Raw genomic sequence first — 26,025 nt, 5'->3', positions numbered from 1 at the left:
GATTAATGCCATCCCTTGGGGAGGTGTATGTGAGTGAATTTTCACTCTATTAGTTCCCACGAGAGCTGGTTGTTAAAAGGAGCCTGGCACCTCCCCCCTCTCTCTCTCTTGCTCCCTCTCACCATGTGATTTTGCACCCACCAGCTGCCTGCCATTTTCTGCCATGAGTAGAAGCAACCTGAGGTCCGCACCAGATGCAGCTGTCCCAGAACTGTGAACCAAATAAACCTCTTTTCTTTATATGTTACCCAGTCTCAGGTATTCTGTTATAAGCAACAGAAACAGACTAATACAGAAGCCCAGGCTGGAATGGGCTAGGGGCAAGAACAGGAGCGGTGCCTGCAGTCATACCCACCCCCTTCTGGGAGACCCCAGTGGGCTGGGCAGGGAGAAGAGGGGACTAGGCAGTGTACAAGGACCCCCTGCCCGGCTGGGGCTGGGCTGCTGGGCCTGTGTTTACTGTGCTTTCCCAGTGCCTCGGCAGAAAGGGCCCAGAGCTCTGGAGACCACCCAGCCTTTTCCTCTGCAGAGAGCTCCCACACCCACCTGCCCTCCCCACCAGAGCCCTTGCCTGGGGCTGTGCAGCTGCAGGGGCCTGAGGAGGCTATGTGCAGCCAGAGATCTCTGTCCTGAGCTCCTTCTTACTAATCAGCACCTGATAAACAGCCTGGTCTCCAGGGGTGCCCCCAGCCCCTCTAAACAGCATCTTCTCTTAATTAAAAAGGCAGGGCCTCCTGTTGGGAAAGGACATTCCGTGAGGCAGGGAAGCCACCAGAGAGGCTTGATGCTACCTTCCCCATTCCTGCGGACCGTGCTCACACACACCCCACAGCCCCACCCCCACACCCATGGCTTTCAGGTGTGAAAGAGCTTTGGACAAAAAGCCTGAAACACAACTGCCAGTTCTGATGAGGCCTGTTTTCTGCTGGGTGATCTGGAGTAAGCTTCTAACCTTCTAGCCTCAGATCTCGGATTCTTCGTCCTTGTAGTGGAATGCATGAGCCCTCCCTGGATTACTGTAGGATACAGTGAAGTACAGTGCTCTAAAAACTCCCAAGAGTTTCTACAGGTGAAGTTAAAAGCCAGTGCAAAAAGCCATAATGATGTTCATACAAAGGTTGCATATTGTCGTGGTAGCCCCGCTGCCTTAGGCTAAGAAAATAATTTATCAAGAGAAAAGTGCTCTATGCACAAAGATATTCATTGCAGCATAGAATATAAAAAATATAGACTCTTCAAGATCTGGTAACCCATGAATAGGTAAATCATGGTATATTGTGCAGTCATTTTTAAAAATGTAGTTCTGAAGGCTGCACAAACATGGGAAGGTGTTTACCTTGTCATGTTCAATGAAAGAAGCAGCGGGCCATGCTACGTGCACTCTGATTTCTGCCCTGAGAACACAGGTATGCACGTGGACGAGGATCAGAGGGGTGAAGAGAAAACGGAAACAGTTGTGTGAGAGCAGGGCGGTGGGGGGTTAGCGATGATGCTTTTCTTTCACAAAATGTCCTTTAATGTTCTTAAAGAGCTGTTTTAACAATAAATAAATGTCAGAAAAACAAACCAATTTGGAAAAAAAAAAAGCAAAGCCAAATGTAAGATGCAACATGTTTCACTATTCTCAGCTCAGATGCATTCGCTTCCTCGGCTTCTTGGTCACCCCAGCACCCCATGCCCGCAACACGTACAAGTGAGGCCACACAGCTAGCTGTGCAACCCCACCCCGCCCCCAGCCCGTCTGGTCTGGAGTGTGAGACTACACGGCCTCACTACATCCTTTTATTTCCCTTCTACCCTTTCTTCCAAGCTAAGGCCCTTTCAGTTCAAAAAGTAGTGGTTTCTGTCTCTGCTCCGCCACCAGACTCTGGTTAGAGGTTCTACCTCCTCATTATGATAATTCTTTCACTTGCATTTGTTCTAAGATCCTGGCCTAGAATGGCAAATACGTTTCCTCACAGGTATCAGCTCTGACTGATGGGTTGTGGTTGTCAAAAGTATAAGCAACAGCACTGAAATAGATTGGTTACATCTGCCATGGGCCTGGATACAGGAGTAGTGGTACACGTCCCAGGTACTTGTTGTCCCAGAGTTGTCTTGTACTAAAGGCAGGGCTCTGACATCTGAGCTTTCATCTCAACCCTGCCAGTGCTTCCCTGGAGAATCTTGGGTACTGTACAGCTTTGTCCTGTGTCTAAGGAAGCAGGGAGGCTCCCAGTTCTCCAGGCGGTGTGCTGGTGTGGAAAGAGGATGGACTTTGCAGTCTCATGGACTGTGTTGGCAAGAATCCCAGCCCCATCATTTATTAGCTACTTGGTCTTGGGCCATCTGTGTAACCTGTGGAGCCTGGGTGTTCTCATCTGTAAGTTAGAATACTTGCAGTTAAGTTGAGTCGTGAAGATTAGACATAGTGAATTGAAAGTGCCCAGTCTACTGCTGGTGCACGGTAGAGGTTAAGCTCAGAGTAGCTGTTATCTTGGTCACTGGTGAGGATTAGCAGCGTGGTGTTGCTGTTCAGGTGGGTGGCGTGGTAGAAGGCCCACAGGGGCTGACAGGCTGATGCCATGAGGCTGTGTATTGCTTATGCCTCCCTGGCCCACAGTCACATATGCATGCATTGACCATGGCCTCGTGGGCAAATAACATAGCTGCTTGAGACACGATTAACTGAGAGACAGAGACAAAATGATATCTCACTTGATTATGCTGTTATGAGTTAAAACACTCTGTATCATAACCGGGTATTAATATTTGTTAATTACTAATCACAGTATGTATTTCTAATTGTACAATTTAATGTATGATTTAAGGAAAATAGGTACCCAGAGGCAACTAAGTACTTTACTAATTATTAATTAGGCCCTATCAGTGCTCAACATAATCCTGCTTTTCTCCCAGTCCTGAGGAAAACTCAGCCTTCTAAGTCACCTGCCATCCTGGGGCTTGAGACTTGTTCAGTGCTTATTTTCAGCTCTGGGCTTCCACACCTAGTAGAAGGCAGGTGGGGGGTGGGGGGGAGATGCAAATGCACTTGAAAGTGGCATAACAGAACAAGTCCACCCTTGGTTAAAGCTAACTCTGGAACACAAGCTCAGTTTCCAAACCCTGTGATGATATTGTTCCTTCATAGCTCTTTAGTTCAGGTGATAGCCAGTGGGCCCACCCATTCATCCATTCACTTAATTACTCATTCACATATTCAGCAAAGATTTACTGGGCACACACTCAGGGCCAGAAGTTCTGGGCTGTGGAATTGCAACAGTTCAAGCCTGGAAGGTCTACCAGAGATTATGTACTGTGCATCAGCAGCTTGAGGACCAAATCCAGCTCCCTCACAGCTTTGCTTGGCTTGTGGAGTGGTTTCTGAATGTTCTTGAATTAATATCAACATTATGTATTGTTTTAACAATAAGTAAATGCCAGAAATCAGGAGAAATGCAAAATCAGAAGATACTGCACAAAATATTAGAATTTTGGCTTTCTTGAATATTTTCAAGATCTGGTAATAAGGTATCTGCATCCCAATCTGGCAGTACTGGGTTGCAGCTGAGGGGCAGTCAATCCATTTTAGGCACACAGGCATGCCCTTAGCACTTTGTCACAGTCTCCACCACTCTCTATTGTACCACACCTGGCCAGCTTCATTCATTTATATTACCTTCCTGGAGGCTTGTAAGCCCTAGGGTTTGAAGCACCCAATCTCTCTCGACTCCTCTTGGAGTAGCAACTAAAGAATTAATGACTGTACCCATCTTATATCTTACAGTCTAACAGAAAAGACAAGGTAGAAAAACATGGAATTTACATCCTCACGTAGAAACAAGAATAATGATTAAGTGAATATGTTGGTATCGTGGGATTGTAGTAAGTCAAAGCCAACTGCCTGGAGGAGGTGGTGTGGACCTGCGGTGTGCATACTGTGACCTTTGCTGGAGAACAGTCTGTGCCTTTTGGATGTGGAAAAGAGAGCACAACTTACAACTGCTAACTTCCTGGGAAGGATCCGAGGTGAGGGGTTGGGGGTGGGGCAGGAAGTCACTTCTCTTGGGAAGATATGTCCAGGTCATGTAGGAGTATCTCACTGCTTCTTGGAGATTCTGTCAAGGGTAACAAGTTCAAGTTCAGAAACCCTGAGACTATAGATCCTTGTTGAAAGACGAGTTGAGGGGTCAGAGCCAGGAGAGTCAGATGGGCAAGCCCTGACCCTGATTGATTTTCAGCTTGACCACACAAGGGGCGACTTGATAGAGAACCTTTCCCCCTTCCCTGGGCCGACCACTCCCATCTGTGTGCAGCAGCCCAGCCTCTTCGCCCCGCACCGGAGGCTGTGCCAGGAAACTGTTCAGCCTGAGAACAATGCCTGCCCTTGGCCTGAATCTGCAGAATTGAGCCTGTAATCTCCGCCAGCAAGACCTACCTCTGAGATTTCCTCACTCAGGACTTCTGATTCTGACCTAACCTAGAAGTGTCAGGGGCCCAAGGAAACCAGAAAGTGCACAGTTTGTCCCACCAGCACAAAGCTGGTGACTAATCTGTACTGTTTTCTTCAAATGGCCACCCAGCCCCATCCATCCTGCTCTGTTGATTTCAGCTCACTCTGAACCCTGCCTGTTTTTCTTCCCAGGGTTTGGGGGCTCATCTGAGAAGCAGTGCAGCAGGATGTTTAATGGCCTGGGTCCTGGAGTCAGCCTGCCCTCGCCAGCTTGTGATGCCAGGCAGAAGAGGCCGCCTCTCTGTGCCTCAGTTTTCTCATGTGTAAAATGAGGGTAACAATGGGGTCCATTGTATAAGGCTTGTAAGGGTTAAATATAGTAATATCCGTAAAGCCCCTGGCACATGGGAGGAGCTCTCTAAGTGTTAGCCATTTTTCTGGACAGAACACAGAGGAAGGTATATACGTTTGGGATTAGACATCATTATCTCTGACTTTATAACCAGAATAATTGCAGCTATCATTTATTGAGTGCTTACTCTAAGCCAGGAATGGTGCTAAACACTTGACTTGTATTCTGTCATTCACTTTTCTTATTTGTTTATTTATTTAATTTATTGAAACGTAATTGATTGTACATATCTGTGGGGTACGGCATTATCAATTTCTTTTCCTAATCCAGCGAGGTGGATATATTATTACCCCCATTTTACTGAGGACACTGGAACTCAGAGAGATTAAGCACCTTGCCCAAGGTCTCATAGCTAGTAAGCAGCAACATCGAGATTTGAACCTGTGGCTGTTTGGCTCCAAAGCCTATATGCTCTTGTTCACAATTCTGGGCAGAAGCCCAGTTCCATTACTTCTAAATAAAGGCAGGAACGATGAAACCACGAGACTATCTGTGCACGTGGTTGGTTATGGTTCTTCCTCAGACTGGCAGTGTCTGGATGGGGTTAGCAGTCACTCCTCAGTGGGGGGTCACTGGGAGCCAACTTTGGGGTGGGGGTCACTGGGAGCCAACTTTGGGAGAGAGATGAGACTGCTCCGAAGTTAGCCTGGATAAGGCCACATGGTCCTCAAAGGGACTTGAAAGGACTTCTTGCAGATTTTCCTCCTCAGCAGTCTAATCATCTCCCCCATCACCTGAGTCCGTTGACTCTTAATTTGCTTTCACAGCTGAAGCAATAAATGTAGGGGTTAAGGAAAGTGATAGGGTGTAGCTGATTCCAAATGTCAACTCTACCACCTGCCAGCTGAGTGACCTTGGGAAAATTACTTAACTTCTCTGCACAGCAAGAGTCCATCTGCAAGATGGGGTAATAACAGTACTGAACCTGCCTGTCAGGGCAGTGAGGTAATGCACACCTTTGGGGCTAAGGGCATGCCTGGGTGCCAGTTGTGTGGCCGGGGGCCAGAAACTTGACCTCTCTGTGCCTCAGTTTCCTCATCTGGTAGGAATGGATAACAGTAGTGTTACCTCTTGGCCCTTGTTGGAGGTTAGTGAGTGCTCAGTGGATATCAGTGTCTGTGACCATGGTGAGAGAAAAAACTCAGGATGACGCCAGCCCATAATGGGTTATTAACAAATGTGACTTTAAAACACAAAAGCCCATCCTTGGGAGACACGGGCCTGGTTGTCAAAACAAGACCTAGGAAGACTGCATCCTCTCCCAGGCCTCTGAGGGGTAACGTGCGGTGTGGTCTGACCAGGGCTGTGACCCTTTGCTGGTCCCCTCTCCCCTCCTCCAGCAGTCGCCTGGGGGGCCCTGCCAGCAGAGCTATGAAGCTTCCCCAAGCAGGGCCTTGCGCAGGAACATCGGATATGGTGGCAAGATCCGGTGTCAGGAAGAAGTCCTGGGTCAGAGATCTTGTGCTCAGGGCTTGTCCTCCTGCGGGACCCGAGGGACAGCCCAACGGAAGAAAGAAAACCCTGGCTTGGGACTCAAGGGCTGGGCCTGGCAGTCTGAGGTCTTGTTAAGACCACTGGTCCCTCACAGTCCAGTCGCTGGTCACTGGGCCTAGGTCCACAGGCAGGGGAGCAGCTCAGAGGGCAGAAGCCAGAGGAGGAGATTGGCAATGGCTGGGAATCCTCCGGGAGGTTCTGGACAGCCCTCTGCCTTTACGCATCTCAGTTCCTCACCATAAATGAGGCTGCTGACTCCTGCTCCAAACTTTCAGGGTTGATGTGTGGCTCAGGAGAGAAAAGGTAAAACGGAGGTTGAGAAGGCAGAGGGCTGCATGAGGACAGGGCAGGCCCAGCCCAGCACCCAGGCAGGAGCTCAGTGTGGGAGTGGGGCCAGCGTGGGCGGAGGAAGAGAGGTCAGCATCACCCAGGACCAGCAGCAAACCCAGCTCTCATGAGGATGGCAGTCGGGGTCGGGGGCCTGCACCAGGGGAGGCAGTGTGAGGGCCGCAGTCTGGGAGGTGTGCTGGGAGCCGTGGGTGGGTGAACAGCAGATGAGCCCTACTCGAGGGAGTAGCTACCAGAGCCTCCAGCCTAAGAGCAGGGTGTCAGGGGACTCAGGGGGTAGGGGAGGTCCCGAGCTAGAGAAGAAGCCCCAAGGACAGGGCAGACTCTCACAGCACCGGGCACAGCACCTCACCCAGAGCTGGTGTTGGGTGGATGTTTATGAGAAGCCCTTGGGAAGTGGGCCCGAAGGGAGCACACTCAAGTGGGCAAAAAGGTGGTTTTCTTGGCCCTTCTGACTCCGTGCTCAGCTTTCCTTTCAAGCCCCTGCTGTCTGCTGAGGGTGAGAAACGTGATTCCGAGGAACTCAGCCACCTCCTATTTAATCCTTTGCCGCCATCCAGGCTCCCTCAGGGTTCAGGACGCTTTCATTCTCCCAAATGACAGCTGGGTGTGGGAGGCCGGTTGATGTCCTTGGGTTGGGGAGGAGAGTGCTGCCCATCCTGCCAGGGGCTGGGCATCGCCCCCCATCTCCCTGGCAAGGCTCTGCAGCCAGATCTCCTCCTCCCTGCTTGTGGCCTCCTGCAGCCACTTCCCAGGCCTCAGGACTGCTTTCCCAGTTACAGAGGATCTGGGGTGGTCAGACCTGCAGTCATGGGATGGGATCTCTTGTCCTTCAGTGTCCTCACCATGGGCTTCCTCCTCTGCCTGCACAGAACGATTCCCACCAGAAGCATCTTCACAAGTTTTGCTGGCCCCAGGCACTTAACAGGACCCATTCTTAGCCTGGGTGTTTCCCAGGACAAACTGGGCTATATGGAGAATGAGTGGCAAGCATAATAAAATCGGGGTTCCATTGGGAAGGGAGAAGGGGGAACAGCTGCTGAGGAGGCAACACAGCCAGGCTGCTACCCAGGCATACCCTCCGTGTCTCTGCAGAGCAGAGCTGCCCAGAAGTGCCAGGTGAGGCATCTGAGCCCCCCCCCATCCCGCCACCCCTGCCCATCCCCAGGCACTTGCCAAACAAGATGGGAAGCAAGAGCATGAAAGGGGCAGCCTCTGGGCTGAAAGGAGAGGTGTGTCAAGGGGAGAGTGGTCAAGGAGCTCTCAGAGCTGGACTGAGAGCCCTGCCAGGGCAGGAAGCCCGCATCCATGGAGTCTGTAGAAAGGCAGCACTCAAGTTGCCCTCCAGTGGCTCCAGGTGTGGCAACAGCACATCCGTGGCCGTGGAAGTGATAGAATCATCTGAGGACCTGCTAGGGCCGGGTATGAAGTGGGAGGGGGACCTCGTTGGCTCGTGTGCCTTCCCTGCTCACACCTCCCAGTCTCCCTGCTAATCTTGACAGCTGGCAGGCAGAGGCAGAGAGGCCTACAATTAATGCTAGTCCCTACACCTGGTACGAGGTGTGTCTGGGGAGTCCTGGGCACCCGGCCTCTCCATCTCAATCTCTGCCATCCCCCAGCCTGCCTGAGAAGTCAGAAAAGGGCCCTCATGCTTCACCTCCTGCACCCCCTGTGTCTCACTCCCAGATGGCTCTAGTTCTAAGATGACTAATAGGTTCCACCTCGTGTGCCAGTTTGTGCAGATTGATAGTGGCTGTGTTGGAAAGAGTTGTGAAGCCTTGTCTAGGTTCATTAAGGAAAAGTAGCTGTGATTGATTAGCAATGTCTGCCATGAGTACAGGATAAGAGCGTGTGGTATGTGTGATTTAAACTGCTGCCTGTTCCTCCCAGGACCTGCTACTCTCCATCAACCTGAACTGGAAAGGTCTGGGCATGTCCTGTGGCTGAAGGGCATCATTATAGGACAGAACTGAACTGTGGTGTGTGGGCAAACATTCAACAACTGGTTTTTGGAGTGGGGGTGGGGCTGCTTTGTAGCTTTTGCCAATTTCTGTGGTGTGAATACTTCTACCGTGGCCGATTTCCAGCTGCCAATGTGAAGTCACTGAACACCAGAGTTAGGAAGAGATGCACACTATCGGTTCCATGAGATTGTAAGAGCTGGCTCTGTCTGAGCAGTCACATATTTTTTCTAAGAAATGTAAAGCCTCCTGCAATCCCTCAAAGATGTCAGGAACAGCCTGCTGGTGGTGGTCTGTTCTGGGAAGAGCACTGGACTGGGATTTAGGGCCTTTTAACAGCCATGAGCCATAGGCAAGTTACATCCCTTCCCTGAGCCTCAGTTTTCATCCATAAAGTGGGAGCTGGGTTGTGGTGAGCCACATACAAGGAAGTGCTCTGTCAGTCACAAAACATGATTTGGAACCAATTTCCAACTATTAAAAAGCAAGGGTTGCCAAGCTGGGGCCTCTAGAGCTCAGGGGAAGAGGAAGAGAGTCCTACAGAGTGCATGAAGGCAGAAGAAGCCATGATGAGAGAATGAAAGAATTGCTCACATCTTTTCAAGTCCCAGCCACTTCAAGGCTGGCCCTGGTGAGGGCTCAGAGCAAGAGCTGGCAAAAGCCACAGCAGAGCCCTTCATATGAAGTTGCTTGGAGGCTGCAGGGGAGAAGAGGGTTCCCGTGGACCCACATAGGAGTGAGAAGCCATAGCAACTGAAAAAAGGAGCTGGTGAGTCATCGCAAGGGACCAGCACTCAGAGGCTGGTCAGTCATCACAAGGGACCTGCACACAGTCTGCCCCATGGGAAGTGTTTGGAGTGGGGGTGGGAGACAGGCCACCAGGGGAACACTGGGACACAGCATGGACAGCTGATCTGCCCTCCAATCAGCACAGGACCACTCAATGGAGACTGGTCAGGAATATAGATCTGCAGGGGGTGCAGTTTGCTGAAAAGTCTCAGGCCCAGACCAGAGTTTCCACACAACCCAGGCGCCCTGGACCTCACAAGACATGGAAGTACACACAAAGTCAACAATTAAAACAGGAGCTGCACAAAAAGCCTTCCCCAGAGAATCAGCAGCAAAGCAGCAATTTAGCTCAACTACAGGGTTCAAATACTGGTTCCCACAGGAAGTTCCTCCAATTTAGAAGTAAGCAAAGGACAACAAATTAGTTCAAGTGCAGTTTACTGGTGGGAACAGTGAATAATCCAACACAGAACTGAAAGAAACAACAAAATACCCACAGATCAGAGACAAAGTTTGATATTAACTAGTAAAGGTCTCACATCACCAAAGAACACCTGTAAAACCTAGAAGGACTGGAAGCCCCCTGGGCTCCCAAGCCTGGGACGGGGGAGGGCTGGGGGCTCCAGCCACACCCCCCTGACATCTGCATCCAGCCCAGTAATGCCTGAGCCACTGCTGGAAGCCCCCTGGTCTCCCCTGCAGGTATGAGGGGGTGCCACGGGCCTCAACCACACGGCCCCTCCTTCTTCCTTCTACCACCCTATTTCCTTCCGTCTTTCCCTCTCCTCCTCCCTGCCAACTGCTCTGCAACATCTTAGAATGTAAAAAAAGTAATAATAATGAATAAATTCTAAAAATAAGTTTTTAAAAATTAAAGTAAATTTTTTTAAAAAACATGATTTGTCAGAAGTGCTCCAGAAGCACCGGATCCAGATGCGCTGCCCCAGAAATCTGCCCCAGCCCGCCCTGTAAAGTTGGGATTGGGGCCGCAGGGCTATAAAAGCGGCTTGGAAGTCCTCTTCAGTGTCAGCTTCTCAGAGCTCATTTAGTTTTCCTGAACAGACCATCATGCCTGCCACTGACAAATTTCTCTTGAAAGTTTTGAAGCTACTCACGTCTCCCTTCTTTACCACACTTCGAGGCAGAGGTTGTTCCTTTTATTTCTCCTACGTGTGCCTCCTTCAAGCTTCAGGGCCCCATGGTCCTGGGAGGCTGTGTGTGTGTCACTGAGTCAGGCTGTGTTCATGCTGTGGCAGCATCAGGCAGAGTTGGGTTCAATTGTCAGTTCAGGCATGCATGAGCTCTGCGACCCTGAACACGTACCTTAAACCCTCTGGGCCTCAGTGTTTTCATCTGTAGAGTGGGAATAATAATCATCGTAGCTACTTCACTGGGCTGTTGGACGGACTGAGTGAAATACGGTATATAAAGGTCTTAGTATAGTGTCAGGCATAGAATAAATGCTCAGTAAATGAATTACAGTATCATTTGTCCTAACAAGGTCTTAGGTGGAAGTAAAACAGGCCAAACTGTAGAAGAATGGGATCTCAAAAGTTGGCAAACCAGAGCAAATGACAGCTGGGACCTTGACATAAGGGTGAGGGCTGGGTTGTGAGTTATATGGACACTAGGCATGTGGCGAGGCCAGAGGCAGGGCCGGTCCAACTCAAAGCTTCTCATCCTCAATACTATCAACATCTGGGGCCAGTTAAGTCTTTGTTGTAGGGGGCTCTGCGCACTGTCTGTTTAGCAGCATTTCTGGCCTCTGCTCACTAGAGACCAGTAGCAGCCTCCTAGATGTGATAATAAAAAATGTCTCTAGACATTGCCAACTGTTTCCTGGAGGGCAAAATCACCCTCACTTGAGAACTCCTAGAGCAGGAAGAGCACAAGCAGTACTGTTAGTTACCCAAGGTCCAACGGGAGCCCAGGATACAGAGCATCTGTCACAGCAGAGAAGGGTGGGCCAGGCATGTAGCAGGGCCAAGTGGCAGGTGGCCCACTGCAGGCAGCCTGGCAGCAGGCACCAGGAGGCATGGGCCGGAGCTAGGACCCCAGCAGTCAAGCAGGGTCAGAACACAGCTCATATGACGTGGGAGCCCAGGAGCACCTTGTGACTCTTTACTCCTCCTGTTCTGGACCAGGACTGGATCCAGAGACTGGGTGGGGCCAAGCCCCTGGGGGAGGGGGAAGGGACTTTCCTGCCCATATTGGAAGGGTGTGGGGCTGAGGGCCAGGCCATCCTTGAGGACCTTCACGAATTCTAGCCAGGAGAGCACAGGCTTCAGGGTAAGAAACTAGGTTCAAATCCAGGCTCTTTTGTATAGAAATTAAATCCCCCAAATATCAAAATTTAAAAATTCAAGCATTGCCACTTAATAGCAGGGTGACCACCTAAGGCAGGTTGCTTAACCTCTCAGCCTCAGCTTCCATGCCTGTGAAATGGGGATGGTAATGCCAACCTCACGATGTTGTAAAGATTAAATGGTTGTAATAACCACTCCAGCATCATGCCGGCTGCGTAAAAGGTACTCAGTAAATGTCGACTGAATGAATGAAGGGACGAAGGAAACCTTTCTCCCTTAAGTCCTTGAGTTCAATTCGATTCTCTTCTCTGGAATTTCTCCAGCTTTCTTTCTTTCTTTCTTTTTTCTTCTTTTTAAAACTATTATCAGCATATTCATCATTACAAATGGTAATCTTTCCCCAGGCCCTCCTATCACTCCCCACTGTCCTCCCTCCCTCCCCCCATCTCTAGTATCCTGAGAATGTCTCCACTTTCTAACATAGGAAACTGTTGACTTCTCAGCAGGAAGAAATGAGCTATTCATCTCTATGACATCACCAGATCTTAGCATCAGGCCTGGTGGATAATATGTGCTTAAAAAATGAAGTTTTCCTTCCTCAAAGGGCAATAACTGTGCCTTATTCATCTTTATACAGCCATAGCCCAGCACAGTGACTGACACACAGTAGGTGGTCATTAAATGCTTGTTGAATGGATGAATGAATGAACATACAAAAAATGATGGAAAGAAAGGCACAGCCCAGAACGCTGCCCCGGGATTCTTCACAGGGGTCCATTCCTGCATGTCCATTTAGGAGGCACACGGCTGCCATGCTCAGAAGAGCTGGGTCAGGCCCCAGGGAGAACAGTAGCAGCCTCAGCAGGAATCAGACATCAGGAGGAAAGTCTCAGGCAGAATGTCCCCACACTGGACCACTGTCGTGGACCTTCCCTGAGAGCCATACTGCAGGCTGTTCAGCCCACCCTAGGTGGCTGGCACAACCTTCATAACTCCCTGCTGCAAGGAAAAGGTGTCCTTGTGCGGCCAGCAGCAGGTGCGTGACTGGAGTCAAGGTGCTTTCCTCCTCCCTCAAGTTGTGCTGGTGTGGTCTGTACCTCGGCAGGACCTCCTTCACAGGCCATAGACTCTGTGCTTTGTTAGGAAGATCCCTGGATAGGGAGTCAGGAGACTCGGTTCTAGTCCTACCCCCCTCACCCACCCACAAAGTGACCCTAGATGGTTTCTAACCTCCCTGGTCCTCTCTTTCTCTATCTGTACAATGCGGACGTGGTGATACCTTGGGGTGACTCTATCCTTTGGTGCTGGGCCAGGTTGGTGGGTTAGTCAATAGTCATGTTACTGAGCATGGCCAAATTGGTCTCTCCATGTGGGAGGACAACCGGTGACATCAAGGCCCTGCTGGACTTTGCTGGGCTCCCCAGCCTTAGAGCTGCCGGGCTCTGAACACAGCGTCAGATGAAGCATCTGCTTTGAAATCCAGCGTCTCCCACAGCAGACCTGCTTGTCTGATGAAAGCTGGCCGGGGCAGGGTGACGGTTGGATTTTCCAAGGGTCCTAAAGATTTTCCAGGGGGACCCAGGAGGATCAGCACTGACAGGGGAAAAATGTTTGTGAAAGCCTTTTTTTTTTTTTTTTTATAAATCCCTATATCTCTTCCACTTCCTACAGCACAGAATCAACTAACAAATAGGGGCTTTTCGTGTTCCTGAAGTCCCTGTAAGTGACAGGTGAAGAGAATGTAGTCTGGAAGAGCTTGGCAGAGCCAAATTCCCTTGAGTCTAGAGAAGGAGCCAGAGGCTGAACCTTACAGGCATCCCAGGGACAGGTTTGGAGAGGACTTTGGTCTGCAAGCAATTTTGGGTGGGGTGAGTTACTTTTTGAGCAAGAGGCATAGACAGAGGCACTATAGACAAGAGGTCAGGAGCTCTACCGGTTTGTAGCTGCTTGGCCTGGGGGCATCACTCAACTTTTCCATGCCTCAGTTTCTTCATCTGCAAACTAGGGACAATAGAACCTACTCTGTAATGGAAAACACTTAGAATTGTGCCTGGCACATCAGTAAAGACCACAGAGATGTGTGCAGTGATGGTGGTGGTGGTGATGTAAAAACCCTCAAAATCTTCAGTAGAATTTATATCACTCGGGTGAACCCAGCAAACTGCTCTCCTGGGACCCTGCTGAGTGCTGAGTTCTGTGTCAGCTGCTCGGCTACATCTGGTGATACCTACACAGCCAAGACCGCTAACAATAGGCAAGGCTGCCGCCGTGTCAGCGGGGACTTCCTGGAGCCTGCCACATGGGAACCAGGGCTCTGTCAGGCCTGGCAGGCACAAGGCATCTGCCCTCCATGTGGCTGAGCCATCCAAAAATTGCCACAGGCTGAACTTTGTCACCAGCCTGCTTCTCACGCTGAGGACACTTCCCCACAGGAGGCACGGACTTTCCAGTTGGGCTGCACTCAGGGGATATTTCTAGATTCTGGGTGACATTCCTCTGCCCCTCCACCTAATAGGTCCCAGATGCTCCCCTCCCCCCAGCCACGCTCCTGCTGGCTTGTTCTGGAACCCAGCGTGCAGCCTGCCCACCTGCCTGGGGCTTCCTCGCCAGTCACTACACCTCTTGACATTTTTTTTTTGTCGTTTTTAATTTAAAACATTTTGTTCCCCTCAATGTGATGGCTTGACAGAGGCCAGCATAGGAGAGGCTGCTTGCTCCTGGAGGGGGACCAGGACTGAGAAGTGGGCAGATGAAGGAGGCAGAGAAAGAAGCTGGCTCTGGGAACGTGAGGAGCGAGGGGAAACATAAGGAGTCTTTCTTGGCTGAGCATAAAAGCAGCAACAGGAGCAGCAGCTGAGTTAACGTGACCAGGTCACTCGGGGCTGGGCAGATGCACCAGGCCCAGCTGGGCGTCCGGCAGGCCATGGGGGCTTCATGGCTCGTGTGCCACAGAAGTGCCTTTTCCTTCACGGTCTTTCTGGGGCTGCATTCCTCTACCGCCCCCAGCCCCCAGCCCCCCACTCTCTTTTGCTCCCTCCCTGGAACACTTGAATTTGTCACTCTTGGCGGTTGCCAGCGACTAGATAGGGCTGCTGCTGCGGCCCATGGCAGGGAAGAGGGCGAGTGGACACAAATAAGAAGAGACAAGAAGAGAGGGGCATGGAGGGGTGGGCCGGGGCTGAGGGTTGGGCTGGAGGAAGAGGTAGTGGGCAGCAGACCCAGGAGGGAGAAAGGCCTGACTCCCAGCCTAACAGGAAGCAGGATGGGCCCCAGGGACATCAGGGGGGGATGATCGTTCCCCCTGCTTGTTTTCCACTGTGTTTCCTGGAAGCTTGTAGAAGACAGCCCTGTGCTCACACTGCGAATCTCCTTAAGTCCTGTCACTTTGACCTTTATCAGTGTGCTTGGTGCCCCCCATCCCACGTCTTGCAAAGCCACCTTGTACACAAGTTTGGGCAGGTCCTGAAGAGCCCATTTTGTGGGACAGGAAGCTGAGGCACAGGGACCATTGTTAGATCCCCAGTGGGGCTGAGCCTGGGGCCCAGACCTCTGGATTTTTCATCCACTAATGAAAACGTGGAGATGAAATAAAGGGGAAGAGATTACACGGGTGAAAGTGGGCCAGGAAAATACAAACTTCAAAGACCAGATGGAAACCCCTCTGCCGAAGAATTCTTGGATGCTGCTTCTAAGGCAGCCTCCCCACACCCCAAAACAACAGCAGTGACACTGACCCTGGCATTTTCTCTCTCTTTCAGGACCTCCTGTAAGTACTCAAGCAACAGCCTGGTCTCGTACTTCTGAAAGGCCTATGTCGTCTGCTGGTAATGGGGTCCCGGGTGGGGGTACTGACAGCCAGCCCCTTGCTATCTTCCAGGGGGCCCTGTGCAGACTCCTTCTGTGGGGGTCCCTCTAGAATGTTCCCACAGAGGGAAGCCGCCCATCTCTGCATCCCTCCACGGCAAGACAATGGCTGCCACCAGGGCAAAGCAGTCCCTGAATTTCCACCTGAAAGGCTGGTTTGCCCCTTGTTAGCTCAGCTCCTTTGTCCTTTGTCCCCGAAAGAAGCAACTGGAGTCGAAGAAGGACCCGGTATTAGAAAGGAGAAAGAGATAATCTCTTCTCAGTTCTGCTCCTTGAAAGGTCTCCTCCACATTCAGAAAATAGGTCAGCCCACAGCTCCAAGAGTGCACTGCTCTGGAGGACTTATGTCTGCACTCCTGCGTGGGCAGCTCCGTTCTGGCCAGGTCACTTCGGGCAGGTGGTGCTGCTGGTGGTTGTTATGTAAGAGAGAGCGTGTCAGCGGTGGGCCTGGGAGATGACAGGTCAGTTACAGGCAGCACATCACTCTTCTTCCTGGGCCTCACGCTGAGGCCCAGGGTGGGGCAGGGGAGGCAAGCCACTTCCAGAGAACCTGAGAAGAGCCCAAGGAGACTGTCCCCAAAGTAATGGATCCAGAGAACAAGAGCACATGCTCTTTGAGGGACAGCATTTGATATCCCAACAAAAGGGCGCTGGGGAGCTGGGGATTGGAATTGAAAGGGCCAAGCCCTCCACATCAGATCTTTCTCAAGGTTACTGAAATCAAGCCTGTCATCGTCCCTTCCTCAGAGAAGTCATTTCCATAGCAGTTTTCCTCTCGATCTGTACCTGCGAGAGCAGCCTGCCCAATTTTTAATAAGACCATTATTTAATATTTTGTCTGTGCCCTGAAAGGCCCTTGCACCCACGCTGAGGTTCCTGCCAAGCCCCCTGACTAATATGTCACAGTGAGAGAGGAAAATCATGTCATTCCTTGAAAAGAGGAGGGGCGATTTATTATGGCATGTTTGGGATGTCAGATCTCCATTCCGGTCATCCATCTTGCAAAATAAACTGCCATAGGGAACATTGACAGGCCACCTGCTGTAAATAGCTGCTATTTCCCCTGCCTTTTTTTGAGGAAGCCAAAAGAGTCCTCACCTCCCCCCTCCTGGGGCCCCCTCCACACTCCGAGTCCCCAGGGCCAAGCTGCTGGGCTCACTCCAGCAGCAGTGGCCTAAGGCGGGGATGGCTCACAGCCACATTGGGTCCTGCCACTCCTGGGGTCTGCGGGGAAGGAGCCAATGAGGAGGAAGGAAATGAGTGCCTGCTCACAGGCTCTGCCCACAGGGCCACCAACTGAGCCACAGAGGCAGGGGGAGGGGCCCGGGTAGCTCTCCCCACCTTCTGAGCCTGACACAGAAGGGGGCCCCTGAATCTTCACCCAGCACTGGTTGAAACAGCAAGGCAGGAGGAGGTGGAAATGGGAAGCTGGCCATGGTGGGAATGACCCTGATCTCTCTGCAAAAGAAGAATGCTGGTGGCCAGAGGCGAGGGCTCGCGGGATGCCTGTCCGCTGCTCTCTGGGTGTATCCAAGGGGCTGGCTGTGGGCACAGCCATGGAGGACGGCTGGAGATTGCAGCAGGAACCATCAAATGGTAGCAAATTTGTAGCCACCACTGCCCCACCCCTAATGCCCGTGGCAGACATTGCTAATCAATTAGGAAGCCTTTAAACATAATCCTTTAGTCAGCCACTCCTAATCCAGTGGAGCTGGTGCTCAGGCTGACATCTACTGGCCATCTCTGGGCTCGATGTAAGAGAGAATTTCTTAATACTGGGAACTGTAAGACTGAAACAGATAACCGAGGAGAGTAGGATGTCCCTTCCTCTGGAGGAATAGAGGGAAATGTCTGATGCCAGCTGCTGGTTGAATATGATCCTTGCTGACATACTAGCTCACACTACGTGCTAGGCACTGCCGCGTTTATGGAGGCAGTGCAATATAGTGATTGTGAGCAGGGGCCCCAGAGCCAGACTGCCCGCGTGCCAGTCCTGGCACTGCCGCTTCTAGCTGCGTGATCCTGGGTAACCTCTCGGTGCCTCAGTTTCCTCATCTCTAAAATGAATATAGTAATAGTATCTACCTCATCTGGATGTTATGAGGAATACATCTATAAATATTATATACATGAGCGTACTTCAAAAAGTTCATGGAAAATTAGAATTAAAAGACAATACAAATCCTTCTATGAACTTTTTGAAGACTCCTCATATGTATGTATGTATAGAGATTTTCCATTTAAAACAGAATATATTAACAAATTTAATCCCGGAAACGGAGGGTTTCCCTACATGATTCCCAAAGTTTCTTGTAAGCCTTAATTTTCAGGAAGAAATTATTATTCTGTGAATTTGTATTAATTTATTACTTCACTTGTTTCTACCTCACCTCATTTCAAGAAACATTTGGGGGGGCTTTACAAACTAGATAAGGAAACATGGGTGGGGGGTAGGGAGTGGAGAGCAGAGGCAGGAAAACAAGGGGGATCCAGAGCTGATGACGCTGCAACATCCCGTGCAGATGAGCCACAGACTTGGCTCCAAGCTTCCTGGTGGCCAGAGCAAAGAGGAAAGCAGAGTTTTTGTAAGAGTCAGGCTGCAGTCGAGTATGCACGCACCTGACATTTGGGTGAAGCACAGCCTTTCCTGCTACTGGGACCTGAGATAAGTTCCTTATGTGTGTCTGTGTAAGGGTGGCACGATGTGGACGGTGTAGGTTGTAAGTACCTCGGAGCAGCAAGTACACTCTTCTGTTCCTAGTCAGAGTAGACGCACTGTGTGAGGTTAGAAACCCCTCACTTCGGTCCACTGCCTTCCCTGGGATGGGAGAGGAGGTCACCGCGCCACTTCTTGGCCCACTCTGTGGCGTTAGGAGCCAGGTAGTTTAGAAGTGAGAGGGAGAGAGTATTGAGTCAGGGCCAGAGCTCTGGCTTAAGGAGGGGTGCTCAGTGCCCGGGCTGTCTTTGTGAGGGCCGCAGGGTTCGTGGTATCGCCCGCAGGGATATTCACTCACAAATATGTGTTGAAGACTATCAGGAGCTCACATTCTAGTGCAATAGGAGCAAAATGAAGCAGAGTGACAGGAATGGGAATGAGTCTATCCCCATGAAGGCTGTTACCCAACATTCCCAAGGACCTCTAACTGGGAGTAGTCTCTGCACCACTGCCAAAGGAATGTCCTCAGGGACATGGGACAGAAGAGGGCAGCTGACTCCTGGTGCTGCCTGGATTTGCTTCAGCAGCCCTGCAGGACGTGGACTTGTCTCTCAGAGAACATCCTAAGACCCACTCCTGGTTCTGCCTTCAGGCTATGGGAAGAGCAGGATGTGTGGAAGGAGAGAAACTGTACTTGATAGCAGGGTCTCTGAAGAGAGAAACCAAAGCCTGCTCCATGCGCCTCTCCCACCAGTCCTCTTCTCCTCCAATAATAATTATAATTGCCAGCATCTATTTAGTGCTTGCTATGTGCCAGCTCCTGTGCTGAGTGCTTTATGTACATTTAATCCTAAGAGATAGATAATGGTTGTTCTCCCATTTTCGAGATGAGGAAAACTGAGGCACAGGGCGACAAAGCAACTTGCTTAAGGTTGCCCAAGCAGTAAGTGGTAAAGCCAAGATTTGAGCACGGGTGAGCTGACTCCACAGCCCGTGCTCTTAACCTAGGTGGCACTGTCTCCCCTACGAAGACACCTCCAGCTCTCCTGGACCCCATGCACCAGCCCTGCCAGGGGTGGGGCTTAGCTCCTGAGCTCTCCCCAGGTATCACCCCCTTCTTTGCAAGAGGCTCCATGATGCCCCATGGGACAGCTGTTAGGGCAGTTTCTCAGCCACCCTCTTGTATCAGATCCATCTGGAAGTTGAGTTTTAGTGCTAAAAATACATGACTTACTTGGGACTTGCTTGATTCTTAAGCTGCCTCCTATGCCTATTGCTATGACGATAATTATTAGAATTAACAGTACATTTGTTGAATGTTTCCTCTTTTCAGTGGGATTTCAGTTTCATTATATTGAGTCTTTAGTCTGTGCCCAGAATTGGACTAGGCAGGAGTACCAGGATTATGGAGAAAGCGTTTAGAAGCACACAGCTGTGCTCAGTGAAAACAGGTTCCTCGAGCCATAGAAGGCCTCCGGGCACGATGGGATTTGGCTTCCCGCCCCAACCCAGCACTGACCAGTCATGGGTGGTCTCACACTGGTGGGAGGCATCAAAAGAAGTCCCACTGCCTCTCTCCTGATCCCAGCAGAGAGGGAGAGTTTCACTGGGGATGTCCCTACCCCTGACTCCATGGTCCTTCCATTGGCTCAGATGTGGCAGATCCAGCAGGAGCCTCCTGTTGGGTGACAGGCTCTGCGCTGCATCTGGCTTCTCTTGTGTGGTGGGACAGGGAAGACCAAGCCCTGATGTGCTCCAGCCCTTTCCTAGGCCAGGGCCAGCACACATGAATGATGGGCAAAATATTGCACTGAGTGAGGCAGAAAGGCTCAGAGAGAGAGAGAGGGACATGCTGGTGAGACCCACAGCCCTAGTGACTCTTGGGTCATGAGAGGGGACAGACAGTCTCATCTTCTTATTCCCTGTTCCTACCCCTGAGCCTGGCATGGAGGAGACCCCCACCCTGCTAGCTGGTTTTATGAGTGAATAAATGAATGAATGAATGCTAGACCTGAGAGGATGCTTAGCGATCAAGGCCCTCCCTTCATTTTCGTTCATAAAATAACAGAAGCTCATAGAGCCCAGTGACTTACCCAGAGTCACACAGCTGGCTCAGACAGTTTTGAACAGTTGGGTACTGCTGTACCCTGACCCATGTAAACTTCACTCTTTTCACCCCTTTCTTTCAGGGTCTCATTGGAAGACCTGGACTCCCAGTAAGTAACTTCCTTTTCTTCTTTCCTTTGCATCCTTTCATGTGCTATTTCTCAGTCTGAGACTGGCCAGGTGGGGTGGCTCTTTCTTCTGAGTGTATCTGGGTAAGAGGCCTCTCTCCAGAGTCTCTAATCTGTAGCTTAGGGTGAAGCCCACCCTTCGGCCCCTCCTCCTTTGAGACCTGGAGAGGCCCTGCTGGAACATCTTGAGCCTACAGCTGCAGCTCTTGGTAGCCCCCCAACCCCCCCATCCCCCAACTCCCCCACCCCTGGGCCCCCAGGCAGGCGGGTCACAGCATGCAGACCCTTCCAATGCTGGAACTCACTTCCAGACTGATGGCCCTATCATGTGGGACTGGAGGGGCTGGCAACCCACGGGCTCACTGAATATCCTCCTGCATATTACCTAACATTCAAACCACTGTCCCCCCCGCTCCTGTGCCCTGGTAAAAGAGTGGACTCAAAATCTTCATTTTCCCCCAATTCCCATTTCTGAATTCTAGAGAGGCTGTGTCAAATAACCATGGGGATTTGGGGACACAAGTAGAAATAATATTAATAGCAGTCTCTTGTTGAAATCTTAATAGGTGCCAGGCACTATGTTAATCATTCTTCATGTTTGATTTGTTTAAAACCTCAGTGAAATGGGTATTATTATACCCATTTTACAGATGAGGAAACTGAGACTCAAGTAAAATACTTTGTCCAACTGTTCAGTCTTCAGCTGTAGACCTGTTGGAGCCCTGTGCTGTCACACACCATTCCATACTGCTGTCTCTTTTGGTCCATGCTCGACATTTGAGAGCCATTTTTCAAGACTTCTAAGACACTGCTCTGTGGAGTCCAACCCAGGACACAGATGAGCTGAGTACTGGATGTAGATTGAGTGGGCCTTGGATGGGGAATGACTGAGGCACAATGCTGCGGCCAGTCAGAAGGCCTGGGTGAGGCACGGAGAGTGACCTGGGGCAGGCACCTGTCTGCCCTTTCTCCCTGCACTGAGGCCACAGCCATTGAATTCCAGATCCTCCTGTGCATCCCTCTTACCCAGTTCCTCTCCTTTTAGACGTGAATTATACTGTAACCTTTTGACCAGTTCAATAGCTTCTAGAATTCATGCCCAGCAGTGACTTTCTTAATGAAATGCATGTGGGAGAATGTTCAGCCTTGAAAATGGAAACTCTCCCAGTAAGAGCAAGCTCCGGAGCAGAGGAGGATGGGTGAATTGGTCCCATGAAATCCAAGGAGGGGAAAAATCAGATGACTGAGGGGAACGTGGGCAGACTTTGTTTTTTCTCACAATGTCCACCTTTAAAAAGCATTTGGGGTAATTCACGGAACAGGGGCTGCAGCACATAGTTTCCAGCCTCTGGCCATTCCACGCCTGTCCCTAACCTGAGCATTTTATGGCCAAGACTGCAAAGAACATTAGTTTTAAAAAAGAAATGAAAAAGAAACCAAAACACACATCCTGAAATATCATTCAAAAGCTCAAGAGTGAGTGGACCATAGAGATGTCACCGCCAGCAACCAGCACTGGCCTGGCAATCTCAGCAGCAAGAGCAGATCTCAGATCTACAGGTCATGGTCCCGTTTATGCTGCTGTGTGAAGGGCTCTGGGAGTAACCCATGAAAAGATTCACTGATGCTGGCCCCTTGTTGTGAAATGCAAAAGGGGTGATGTACAAACACGCTTGTAAAATCCCCGTGCTCATGCCCGCGCTGGGCGAGATGTCATTTACTCAACACTCACCAAGTGCCAGGCACTAGGCGGAAGTTTTCAGAGACATCATCTCATGGAGTCCTCCCAGCGAGCCCGTGAGAGACATGCTCTGTCACCCCCACCCAATGAAGCTGATGCTCAGGGCAGGCAAGGGAACGGGGACAGTGCTTACAACCAGTGCTGCTACCCTGCCAGTCTTCAGCGAAGGCAGACGTTTTGCTCAAAGACACTCTTGGTCTTGACAATGTACAAGGGTACTTCGAAGAGTTCATGGAAAAATAGAATTGAAAGACAATACGAATCTTTTCGTAAACTCTTTAAAGTAACCACGTACATTTAACAAAAGCCTCATTTCAAAGCTAGTTGCTCTTCTCTGGTGTGTCCCACATACATCTTGGGGTGCCAATTGTCCCTCAAGGTGTTTAGCCTCGGTGGGGTCAGCAGATGCAGAGTCACCCCAGAAATGCCCACACACTATAGGGGAACCCAAGAACCCAGTCCCCTCCTGCCCGGCAGGCTGGAAAAGCACCGCCTTATTTTCTGCACCATATTGCTTTCCACCCTTCCAGGACCCTAGCAAACCCCAGGCCCCACCTCAGATTTTATGATGTCTGCATGCGTATGATTGCAAAAAAGTATTTTCTACCAAAAGGGGGAGGAACAAAACTTAATAAGCAGATTTCCAGAGTGAGAAGATGTAACCCCTGGCTACAAAACAAAGCAGTTCCGTCTGAGCATCTAAAACTCGTGATGCGGCTGAATCCACGTGGCTCACCAGCCTTCCTGTCTGTGCTGGAGGTGACTGCGAGGAGGGAGGGTTGAGAAGGACTGTCTGTAGCCTTCTCACTGAGAGAGGCTGGGCCCTGCTCCCCAGCTCTGGCAGAGACATACCTAGGGAAGTGATTCACCCATCTGTCACATGGGACCTGCCGGTCACCCTGCTCTGTGCCTTGAAGTCAAGCGTGATGAAAATGGGGCACATCCTGGCTGTCACTGGAATGGACTGCAATGGCAGAAGTCTAAGAGAAGAAGGGCCTTGGAAATACACAGGGAAACTGAGGCCCAGGCTGGGGACCAGACTCCTGCTTCAGTGCTCTTTCCACAACACCGTGCCTGAGTGCAGATAGCCATAGGGGTGGCCACTTGCTGGAGTCTGTGGGGGCTGATGGGAAGTTTATCCACAGGATGCTTGGGCATCACGTGGGATGTCATTCCAGCTGCCCATGCAAACCGGGCTGGCTGTGCCCCAGACCAGGTGCACACCTAGCCCCTGAGGTCCTTTACACACTGGCCTGGTTCTGGCCCCATCTGATTATTTCTGCCTCCTTCATCAGGGGGACAAAGGTGCCATTGGGATGCCTGGACGTGTGGTGAGTTGGCACATCTGTACCCGCTTGGGTGGCCATTGCTTGCTTCTCACGCTGGCCTGTCCTCTGAACTCTGGCAAGGTGCTGCCCACCCCAGACCCGAGGAGGGGTCAGCAGTCTCCATGTCCCGGGCCCGAGTCTGCTTCAGGGATGGACAGGGAAGGAAAAAGGAAGAAGTTTTATTCTGGTCCTCCAGACCTCATAGCATGGCTTTACTCTCCAGAGAGCCACCACAGCAAAAGAAATATCCAAGAAAGTCACACGAGTAAGCTCTTTGCCAATCACCTACTGGGTGACAGGGAGGACTCCTCCTGCCCCCTCAAAGCTGGCAGCTCACCCTCAGATTCATCACTCTCCTGCAGCCACTCTCAGTGGAGCCAGAGTTTCCAGAGATGTCCTCTGTAGACAGACACACTAAAAGATGTGAAGGCAAGGCTTGGTTCCAGGAGGTGCCTCCAAATCTTCAGCAGGAAGCTGAAGTTAAAACATTTAACATTTCCTGCTAATGGATGAAGATGGAGAAAGGGCGATGAGAATGTTTGATAGGGAAAGTGTTTTCCAGAAATGGGAAGGCCAGCACCAGGTCCTGAGGTCCTGTCACCAGAGCTTCTCCTGGTAGCTTCCGCATGTTGTCTCTGAAGGGCTAGATAGGTGGCAGCTTAAGGCAGTGAGGGACACGGCCACGCACATGCTCGGCCTCTCCACTTCCCACCCTGGTCTAGGATGTGGCCAGGGCTGCTCTTCCCTTCTGACTCCTAACTTCACGCTTCATCAGCCTCCACCTCCACCCTGGCTCCCCAGGCCACTGGCCACCCCCATGGCATTCCAGCTTGGCCTCAGAATCTCACCTCTTGGGCTGGAATTGGTGTCAGACACTGGTGTGGCATCCTTGTGTGAATTTGCATGCCTGGCATGAGCCTGCTGTGCTCAGAGGGTGAGAAAGGGCATCTGAATCCTAGCTAACACTTGGAGTGCTAACTGCATGCTGGGCATTGTGCTAAGAGCCTCACAAGAACTGCAGGAACGAGACACAATTTCCTCCCTACTTTTTCAGATGAGAAAACTGGGGCTCCAAAGTTAAATGTCTTTCCCAAAGTGACACAGCCAGGAAATGGCCGAGCAGGGACTTTAACCCAGACAACTGACTCAAACCTATGCTCTTGCCCCTGACAATGCTACTCCCACCCACCCCCACCCCATGGGCCTCACAGTTCTATGGAGGATTTGGTCCTCAGGATGAAGCCCTGGAGGCCTGGGACATTTCAGAGATAGGGACAAGTGTTTCACGTCACAGAGCTTTGAGCTCCCTTGGGCCCTCCCAAGGCCTGTCTGTCAAGGCATGGAGGCTGGGACCCTGGGTCACCCCACATGAAGCTCTCCCACCTCTTTCCAGACCAGACCACTGTGGAGTCCCTGTCACTTTGCTTCAGCTTTCTGAAGCTGAGTCCACCCAAGCAGTCACTGGGTCCCATACAGAGCAGGGAAACACTATTCAGCTGTCCTTTCTTCAGGTGTGTGGGCCTGAGCCAGGTACATTCGCCACCATTGCCCTCTGAGACCCTGTTTTATGGATGAGCATTGCTGAGACTCAGTGTACCCAAATGGGGGTGGAGTCGGGTGTTGTACCCAAGACGACTGTGGGGCCCAAAGTCCTTGCCCCCAACAGGTAAGCTTCAGGAGCCTCTGCCCCGAGCTGCTGGCCTGTAGGGAAGGTTGCAAAGTGCAAAGTGGCACCACCCGGCCTCCCCCTCCTGCTCTCCTCCTGGGCCCTGTGGGCATCTCCCCCCAGGAAGTGTCCATTTGGGTCAGTTGTGACCCACAGCAGTGGGGGAAGAGGGAAGGGGAGCCGTAGGAGGTCTCCCCACCCCCTTCTAGGCAAGGTTATTTCCAAGCCACTTTGGGGCTTTCATGCTGCTGGTGCTATTTTAAATGTGACAATGGGCCCATTTGGCTGCCCAGTAGGGGTCCTGGCATGAGCTACCTGATAAGCACTGGGGTGACCAGTGGGTGTGAAATGCCTGAATCACAGAGGTGTCACCACTGGCCTGTTCAGAACAGGGTGGATGGGAGCCGTCCGTCTACTGGCCACTATGGTTACAAGGGACCCTTGGCTGACTACCCAGTTTTCTCTGCATCACTGACCCATCCTCCATCCTTCCAGATGTGTGTATCCTGCCTCTGTCCCCCCATGTCCCTTCATGTTCCCTCCCTCCACCTTGCCTGGGCAGCCCTGAGGACTCCGGGGCTCGTCTTACTCAGCAAAGCTTTGTACTGGGCACTCGGCCGGACTTTCAAACCTCTCGGACTCCACGTCACAACACATGCCCGTCCCCACCTCAGACTGGCCCAGCCAGCTGGGGCCATGGCTTCTCCAGCAGATTTTCTGACCTGGGTGGGGTCTTGTTCTCCCTCTGTCCCCCTCTGTCTCTGTGCGTGTCTCACTGTCTGTCTCTCACACAC

At 51.2% G+C, this 26,025-nt stretch overlaps 1 protein-coding gene across 1 annotated transcript in view; it reads left to right on the top strand.

Annotated features, from left to right (window-relative positions):
- Window positions 1–26,025, top strand: part of COL13A1 (collagen type XIII alpha 1 chain) — a 156,625-nt gene that overhangs the window by 55,171 nt on the left and 75,429 nt on the right. Inside the window, exons 3-4 of the mRNA XM_063102132.1 lie at window positions 729–736; window positions 20,452–20,478. Of these exons, the coding sequence (XP_062958202.1) occupies window positions 729–736; window positions 20,452–20,478 (35 nt within the window). The remainder of the gene's footprint in view (window positions 1–728; window positions 737–20,451; window positions 20,479–26,025) is intronic.

Source organism: Cynocephalus volans, chromosome 7 (genome assembly GCF_027409185.1).
Source record: "Cynocephalus volans isolate mCynVol1 chromosome 7, mCynVol1.pri, whole genome shotgun sequence".
Taxonomy (NCBI): Eukaryota; Metazoa; Chordata; class Mammalia; order Dermoptera; family Cynocephalidae; genus Cynocephalus; species Cynocephalus volans.
This window is presented reverse-complemented; position numbering and strand designations above follow the sequence as displayed.